This window comes from Chenopodium album, chromosome 9, assembly GCF_948465745.1.
Source record: "Chenopodium album chromosome 9, dcCheAlbu1.1, whole genome shotgun sequence".
Lineage (NCBI taxonomy): Eukaryota > Viridiplantae > Streptophyta > Magnoliopsida > Caryophyllales > Amaranthaceae > Chenopodium > Chenopodium album.
The window spans coordinates 46128905-46138438 of NC_137842.1; the positions used below are offsets into that span (position 1 = coordinate 46128905).

At 31.3% G+C, this 9534-nt stretch overlaps 1 protein-coding gene across 1 annotated transcript; it reads right to left on the reverse strand.

Annotated features, from left to right (window-relative positions):
• Positions 1-1242: 1242 nt before the first annotated feature.
• Positions 1243-7624, reverse strand: LOC145558541 (protein trichome birefringence-like 43). Its single transcript, XM_081619815.1, has 4 exons — positions 6617-7624; positions 5461-5644; positions 5147-5334; positions 1243-1902 (listed from the first exon to the last, which is right to left on the reverse strand). Exons 1-4 carry the CDS (start codon positions 7477-7479, stop codon positions 1395-1397), a joined length of 1743 nt encoding a protein of 580 aa, XP_081475941.1. The 5' UTR covers positions 7480-7624; the 3' UTR covers positions 1243-1394.
• Positions 7625-9534: the final 1910 nt, after the last annotated feature.

Consider the following 9534-nt stretch of genomic DNA (forward strand, 5'->3'; position numbering starts at 1 on the left):
TCTAATTTGTCATAGGAGCAAATTATTTGTTGCAAGCTATCAGAATTTACACAAACTCTGTTTCTCTAGTCGGATGCTCAAGGAGGAAATTGTTACTGATCTGATCTTCGTCTTAGATGGACGACAGGTGATATTCACTGAACTATTAAGGCCCTTTACATGGTGTAGCATCCAGAAGGTTTAAAGGGAACGAGTTCACAAGGCGCATATCTTTGCTACCACGGCTAATAGTAGTTTATCTTCCTTTAATAATGCGTTTTTGTTTTTTGTTTAAAAGTTCATGTAAATAATTAAAATAACTCCAAGTTATATATAATTAGAAATAGAAAAGCACCCTAGGCCATTATTGCAAAAAAGCAATGAATACCAATCGTGTATGAGCATGTGTTATAAACCCTATTTTCATTTGTCAATTGTGCTTATTATTAATCCGTACAACAAAGTTAATGAATTTTACCTCTTTTTCTTGAATACAAGCCCCCACAGACTTTGTAATTAACCCACATTTCTTTAGTCTTTACAGTGGACCACGTTACTTTACATTTCAATATAGCAATTAGTTTGTCGATTTCAGCCATCAAATCCTCAATTCCTCAACCAATATCCTCCCATGGCCCCATTGGTTAGTAAGTCTAGCTACTCCGCACCATATTCTCAATAAGAAATCTTTATGTTCGTACATCCTTTTATTAAGCAAGAACGATAGTAGTGTAAATTTACAAAAATTGTAAGGTGATCACGTGGATAAGATTTGTACACATACGTGATTTTCAATTTTACAATAAAGAATTTATTTTATTTTTTAAGTGATGAAAAAAGTTAATTAATACCTACCGTTAACCGCTACTAAAACCGTTACCTTAACAAACACTCCTAAATTTTTTCTGATAGACGCTAATCACTACGTCAAACGCTACCACCAAACAGAGCCAAAGTTTCCTTAGCGATCAAGTGATGATTGAACCTTTAACATCAAAACTGTAGATATAATTATTTACATCAGGCCAAACCGCCAGGGTTAGCATGAGGTTCTTACCAACAATTGTTTACTTTATTTTTTACATTCAATTACTCTGTACTTATAAATTTATAACATACACATAGCCGACATTGGTAGTTACATATCGGAATGAGAATAGAATTCTACAAAGCACAAAGTACTAATGTACTATGTATGTTTACAATAAAAAGTAAATTAAAGGAGTTTAAGCGATAATATATTGCTACAACAAAATTATAAAATAAACAAAAACAAGAATCAATCATTAATTAATTTCAATTCTTCAAATAATTCATCATTATACACATCTTCAATGTAGATATATCTTTCTATTCAACTTATTAAACAATTCAGATCAAGAATATATAGTTTAAATATAACAAAATTTCAAGAGCTAGCTAGATACATAATTGTCAAAATATAGAGAAGCATACAACAACCTATTCCAAGTATCAGGCACCCCAGGAAGGCACCAATGCCCACAATCGGGAATAATTCTTTGATCTTGGTGGTTCCTACTATTTTTTGTACGAATTTTCCAATCATTAAACCTATAAATAGAAGGATGTGCATCAATTCTGTACTCCGTCAACTTGGTAATGTTCAAGTACTTCACTTGCGACGTTCTCATCCCTTTGATCACGCTTTCAATAACGCGAACAAGAGTTCTAGGAAAAATGAATCTAAAGGATTCATCCATGAAAGGTTGTGTTCTAGAGTAACAATATTGGTTATAGAAGGAAGATTGGTGTTCAACTGAAATACTTCTAAAGAAAACAGTTGTTTTCCTTTGGTCGATGTTTTTATCCACCCAATTTGCCCACGTTCTAATGGCCCGTGTAAATGCTTGGTGTAGTGGCATTTTCTCTGTCAGCTTTCCTTTGTATTCGAACAAGTCCCATCTGAAAAAAGTTAGGCAAATTATGAGGTTCATTGTAGTGAATAGTACAAACAAGCATTATTTGATGTTTCATCTAGTTGGTGTCATGGTATGTGATTAGTTAGTGTCTCCCAACATGAAAGTCATGGATCAAACCCGACTAGTTACTTTAAATGTCTTTTTACTACCTCCGTTATATATTATTTGCAACGATTTGACATTGTTATTTGCAACGATTTGACATAAAATAGAGAAGAAAAATGTCTAATCGTTGCAAATAACATATAACGGAGGTAGTAATTACTTTAAAAGAAACCTATATTCTTTGTATTTGTGGAAAGATATGTATTCAGACCTAACATAAAACTTATCGTCCCTAAATTACATTCATACTTCTTGCATTTATTCCTCACATAATAAAAAGAAGTAGGAATGTAATTTAAGAAGGAAGAGAATAAAACAAACAAGACCAAATTAATTAGATTTCACCAAAAAAAAAAAAAAAAAAAAAAAAACATTTATGTAAACTCCTTTGTTACATTTTATTGATTTAAATGATTGATTCTAAAATCAACATTTATTCTATAAACATTATAATCAATTGATTAATTCTTGTTTTTGTAATCAAACATTATAATCAATCATTAATTAATTATAATCAACATTTATTGTAAAATCCTAAAATCAGTCATTTTTTTTTATTTACAATAATATTTTTTTTTTAATTAATTGTTACACTTTCTATAACCGGCCAATTTTTTTTTTTTTAAATTTGCAATGATTTCTTAATGGAAAATATCTCATATTATTTTATTATATCTCTCATCTCACATGGATCCCACTTCTACCTCACTCACACTTTTTAATATTTCTCTTCTCTATTTAATTACATAAATTTTTAACCTGCTATCACGAAGGGAGTAATTTTTAATTTGCTAAGAAACTCAACTTACACATTGTTTAATAAATTCAACTCAATTGCAAAAAACTTCATACTAATTAAAGTGTTACTATTAAAAATACAATGGAGACGGTACTTGATTCATGATGTGTAAATTTAATTTTATGAAGTAACTAAAAAACAAGGAAAGATAAAGAGTACGGAGTAAAACTTAAGTTAGCAATACGGAGTAAAATTATAATTACCTATATTAACTTTGAGCCCCACTAATTTCCCCGTTCACCCACAATCATTTGGCCCGTGGTTCCTTTTTGCAATTATACTTCTCTAGTTAACCACCTCGAATTATTATATTCCCCCATATCAACATAAATGCTTCGTATTGTTTAAAAAAAAAAGGAAAAAAAAAACTTCTTGACCAGTTTGTCCAATTTATTATCCACCTAATTATATATTATGCATTCTTTTTAAATAGTTAAAATAATGTACTCTTTTAAAAAGAATAAAGTTCATTTAGAAATGTACATTTGACATTAAAAGTTTGTTGCACGTTGATTACAGAATTGAAGACTTTATATTAAAGAGTGCTTGATGAAAAATGACTTTAAAATTAGGAAATTTTGGAATTTGGTACCTTGAAAATGGGGTGTTGATTTTTGGTACGTGTTTATTTATTTTTTATTTTTTTTTTATACCCATCAAAGTGTAAAATTATAGGTTTTGGTACCTCCGTCCATATTCCGTTAATGAGGTCCATTATCTAATTATTTAATAATTTAATTTATTAAAAAAAAAAAAACATTTTTTTTTTAAAAAACCTTAAAATTTTTTTTTAAAAAAAAAAACGACTAATACCACCAGCCACCCACCTTCCGCCGGCTATAGACCAACCCCGCACCCAGCAACCTCCCCACAATCGCCACCCAACCCTGCCCCCTCGCGCCGACGCCCCCCCCCCCCCCCCCCCCCCGACCAGCCTGCACCGGTGCCCATTGTTTCCACTAAACCACCATACCCCATCCCTCCCTATCTTAGCTTAAACCGAAACCGTTCTCCGACCACCGTAGCCAAAATCCAGGCCACCACCTCAGACCCCCTCCCCCACGTCGCCGCGACCTACCTTATCTGAAAACCACCACATCGAAACCCTAAAACCTCGAATTCGAAACTCTTGATTTGGTTTCGGTGTGATGGTTCTACAAGGAGCCACAGCTGCCACCGCAGCAAGGAACGAAGAAGGGAGGGAAGAAGGTGGGTGGTTGCGTGAGGGTTTCGGGGAAGGGGAAAGCAGGGAGGGAAAGGGGTGGGGTGGGTGGGGTGGGGTGAGGTGGGTAGCGGCCCTTATGGCTGAGGTTAGAGGAGGGAAAGGGAGGGGGTGGGGTGGCCGGCGCCGGTGCTCGAGGAATTCGGCCACCAACAGCCGAAAGCCGCACAGGGGTAGGGTGCAGTGGCTAGTGGCATACGGCATGCTGGTGTTTTTTTTTTTAAGGTTTTTTTAAAAAATAATTTAATAAATTAAATTATTGAATAATTAGATAATGGGCCCCACAACTGAAAACTTAACGGAATATAGACGGAGGTACCAAGACCTATAATTTTACACTTTGATGGGTAAAAAAAAATTAATAAATGGGTACCAAAAATCAACACCCCCTATTTTCGAGGTACTAAATTCCAAAATTTCCTTAAAATTACTCTGAGCTTTCACCCATATTAAATAAATAAGTCTTTAAGGAAATAAAACTATGTACTCTTCTAAACTGAAATTGTAATATTAAAAAAAAAAAAAACTAAAAATTTTGAACAAAAATTAAGAGTTCAAAAATTTAATGATGGGATTTAGAGTTGTAAAATATGCAAAACAGAGCATTTCACTTGTTACGTGTTGCATCGTGTTAAAATTTTAAAATGAATAAATAGATTCACATGTCACCATGTCGTGTCGGGTTTAATGTCTGCCTCAATATCAATACCATACTTGTAATTGCACTTATAATACTAAATAATGTTCCTCTATACACCCGTGTCGGACCCTCAATACTCGAACCTAAATATGACACTTGAATACTTCATTTTAGCTCAAAATAATTGAATTTTTTCACAAAATAGCCGAGTCAAACAATTAAACATGTATCCATGTCGGACATGAGTACACGAGTCCAAGTAATATAGTATATATATGACGTAATTATTATTAAAAAAAAATTATAAAAAATAAATAAATAAAAAAATAAAAAAATCATGCACGACACACACCATTATTAGATTGTACATCTAATTTTATCATTGTTAAATTGAAATCACCATAAACTTAATCAAATAATTTATTGAAAAGATAAAGAGAAGAGTTAAATTAGCAACTTACGCTCTTTTAGGGGGAACTTGAGTCCAGTGGTGGCCTGTGTTGAATATAATAATATCAGCATTCGGCCATTCCACTGAATTGGGTGAAAGTTTGTCCAACACAAGAACTCTTTTCCCACTTGAATGATTTTTGTTGAGTTCAACAAGAAATGGGCTCCAAAAAAACTCAACTGTAAAGTTATAATCCTCCTACAATCAATTAATGTAACATAAAATTAATAATGAATTATTAAATGAAGTTATACATATTAAATAATAATAATAATACGAAATAAAAGTCATTAATAGAGTTAATTAATTAAACAAATTCCGTACCTTAACTTTCAAGAAGGTATTAATATGAATGTCTTCATAAAGGATCTGAGCTTTATCGGAAGGATAAGGAATGTTTGAATACATAATGCAAGAAAGAGATTCCCACATGTTTCTGTTGAGTGAGTCTCCTACTAACACAATTCTCTTGTTTCTAAATCTTTCCACCATGTCTGTCCCATTTAGCCTATTTATTCAACGAACAATTGTTAAATTTTTATTTTATTATATACCTCAAAAAGATTTTTCTTTTTTTTACTTTTTTTTTTTTTGTAGACATAGATCATGGACATTTTAATTAATGAACAACAGAACAAGTATTGAATTTTTCTACAGATATTAAAGTACTAACACTTTTCGTTTTTTGAGATCTAACTTTAAACACGTAAATTACCTTAAATATAAAACAAATCACAATTTTTTAATATTTAATTTCCTTTTTTTAAACCCGTACATTTCATAGATTTGCACATAGTTTTAAAAAGGTAGTGGGGGTAATAATACAAGAAATGAATAAACAAACTTGCAAAAAAAGTAAATAATGGATGCATTTTTCTATTGTTTGTAAATAATTTACGATAATAATTAAACAAGTGAGATTAGTGGATACAAGAAATCAATTTATAAGAGTGTTGCAAGTACGTACACTCTTCCGTGGTACTAGTACGTATTTAAGAATAATGAATTAATTTTTCCTTACATCACTTGTGACTAATTCACTTCGATTTATTAGAACAATATTTATATTAAAGCAAACATATTAAGGACATAAAGTATACAACATGAACCTTAATCAAATCAAATCAGTATCCTTAATTAGAAAAAAAAAAAAAAAAAAAAAGTACTCCACATTTCTTATCAATAATGATATCATTTTGGTGAAGATAAATTGATTGTAAGGCGCACAATCCAAACACTATGCATATGGGACAAAATATAATACAAGTGATTCACAAGCAACAATCATTAAATTTTATTTCTTATCACTTTATTTATTTATTTTCATCATCAAATAAAGATAAAAGGTTTAATGAATTTTAATTTAATTAGAAAAATAATCATAAAAAAAATTTAAGACTGGAAAATCAGATAAAGAGAACAAGTATAAAGTAAAGAAAAAAAATTAACGTATTTTTAATTAAAGAAATGAAATACTTACATGGGTATATCACAATCTCTAGCTTCCCATACCCACTTTTCATACTCCAAATCTGGTCTCCCATTCCTTTTGCAACTCATCTTTTCCTCAATAAATGGACACTTCAACGGACAATAACTAGGTTCTACTTCAGGCTTGTAAACCCATTTTCCATCAAAGATATTGCACTTCTTTTTTGGTGTAGCATTCTCCTTATTTTCAACTTCAAATTTCGGTTTCTCAATGTCTTTTGCTAGAGTAATACTAGGATTATCCGTTACATTAGGAGTATGCACTGGGCTAAGAGAAGATATATACGAACTGTTTGGTTGCTCGGAAGGTGGGTTCAATTCACTGAATATAGAAGGCTCCGGAGCCTGGACAATTATGCCATCCGATGTTGGCAACTCAGGCTCACTGAATAATAAGGGATTATAGTTGAAAACAGAAGGCTCCGGAGCCTTCACAATTATGCCACCCGACGTTGGCATCCCCGACTCACCAGATGCTAACGGACTAGTAGTAGTAAAAATAGAAGGCTCCGGAGCCTTCACAATTATGCCACCCGACGTTGGCATCCCCGATTCACCGGATAATGACGGACTAGAAGGCTCCGGAGCAGCAACAAGCTTGGTTGCTAAAGGTGGTGGAATAAAAGAAGAAAAAATTGAAGGGTTATCATCGTTAGCAATGCTCGACTTAAACACCTCGGATTCGCCGGATTCCGGAGGAAAATTAAGAGTTGATTTTTGATCATTTTCGTTGAGAAAAAGGAGAAGCATAAAGCAGCTAATTATGGTGCCAATTATGATGATTTTCCATGTATCTTTTATTGTGGAAATCAACTCCATGACTTTATGAGTATATTTCTGTAATGTTTTCATGGAAAGATTACTTTAAAAGGGTTTTAAATTAATTGGTAAGAGGAAATTATTGATAAATAAAAGAGAAAAGAAAGAAAGTCTTGGAGTAGTTAATGTCTTCTGTGGATGTGGAATGCATGGTAGAGTAAATTATTGTTTCTTGCTTGCTTTTCGTAGTAATGAACAGGTTTGTACTAGTCATTGTCAGATATAGCTGGGTTAAATAGTGCCTTATAAATAAATCGGAGTACAGTAATAGTTTATGTTTTTTTTTTCATTTTAATTTTTTTTTAAGCAAAGTAGTTTATATTTTGTGGGGGTAAATTAACTTTACACATGAAAAATGAAAAATAGAAAAATTCTCTACTATCTGTTGATATTTTTTTTTTTTTTTATTATTTTGGTTTTTATTGTAGGGTCAATTTAATTGGTTGTACTTCCAATTCTTGTGGATATGCTTTGCTCTGCAGTTTGCAGTAAATCTATCAACAAAAGGTTGAGGATATGTATTTGTAAGGGAAAACATGATTTGTATTTATTTTTTTTTTTTTTTTTTTGGCTTCTTTTATATGGGTTTATTTTTTAAATGCATCACTTAGCTTCTATTTTTAATAACTTTATAATACTCTCTTTGTCTTCAAATGATAGTCTTTGATGGGTAAATTTTAGTCCCAAAATGTTCACCCCATTTGCCTTTTCCAACAACTATTAATATTAAATTTTTTACCAAAATTCCCTCCAATTTACAATAATATTTGTGTAAATTTAAATTTTCCATGTAAATTTTGTTTTCCCATGTACTTTTATTACTTTCTCTCTCTACTTTTTTGCATATCTAATGTTAATTTACTTTTTCAATATACTTTTACTATTCTTATCTGTGTTTATTAATTCCCGTGAAAAATGCCCATAAGAGACTATCAATAAGGGACATAGAGAGTATATTTTATCAACTTTTTCTCTTACTTTAAATCTTACTCAAATTATTTTATCAATTCTCTCTATTTTATGGTCTCCACTATATATATATATATATATATATATATATATATATATATATATATATATATATATATATATATATATATATATATATATATATTTTATGGTCTTCATCTTACTTTTACTATAATAATATTTATTCACCAACTCAATTGATTTTGTCACACCTTTTGTGAGAAAGAGCGTAGAAAACTTTGATCTCACATAGTGGTGTGTCAAAATTAATTTTGGTGTACCAAAATCTTTTCCTCATATGGTGTCATGGTATACACTATGGAGTGAAAACATCTAAAGGCAATTAGCTAAAAAAAGTGCTCGGTCAGTCCTTCGTAAGTTCGTAATAAGGTAATATTTGATTAACAAAGGATGTAGAAATTCACATGAATTTAAAATTTGTCAGAATTAAATTGCTTACATTAAATTCATGGGATTTTTCTAAAGTTTTTAGTTTGCCAAGCTAAATTGCTTAAGAATAAACTTGCCAAAAAAATAAGGGTCAATATGATAATAAAATTAAATTAAGAAGCTAATTAAAATATTAAGCCTCATTTAAATCAAATGCTAGTAGCTAAGTATTGAGGCAAAAATTAGCTACAAAAGGGACTACCTTAAAATCTTTTGTAGCATACTTTAGAGTTGCTCAGGTATACTAACTTTATTTTGCATGGATTGGCATACTTTAATAGACACAAAGTTTACCATATGTTTTTAAAGAACAAAAAATTACCTAAAATTTATTTACAACATTTATCATAAATAGATATTATAACTTATTTGCAACAAATGTTTTCTTTCTTTTTTTTATTATTTTTTTAAATCTCTCTCCTTATCACTTTTTTTTTTTTTCTTTGGCCTCCATCTATCACTCACAAGCTAAGCAAATTTTGTAGGAGATTATAGGTACTACCAGGCCCGTATCTAGGGCAGGGCAGGTGGGGCAACCGCCCTGGGCCCAATGTTAAAAAGCCCAAATTTAGTTATACTTAAGGCCCCTAAAAAAACCAAAAAACTATAAGATGTCTGTTATCAAGAGAAGTCAAACGGTTATGGTTTTCTTCCCCCTAATTTTTCGCA

What these genes read in the sequence shown, in the direction of transcription:
- LOC145558541 (XM_081619815.1), bottom strand. Translation starts at nt 7,479, where the DNA reads ATGAAAACATTACAGAAATATACTCATAAAGTCATGGAGTTGATTTCC. An exon ending in AGAGATTGTGATATACCCAT is followed by an intron (nt 5,645 to 6,616) that starts GTAAGTATTTCA and finishes TTGAATAAATAG; the next exon opens with GCTAAATGGGACAGACATGG. An exon ending in CAAGTTCCCCCTAAAAGAGC is followed by an intron (nt 1,903 to 5,146) that starts GTAAGTTGCTAA and finishes AACTTTTTTCAG; the next exon opens with ATGGGACTTGTTCGAATACA.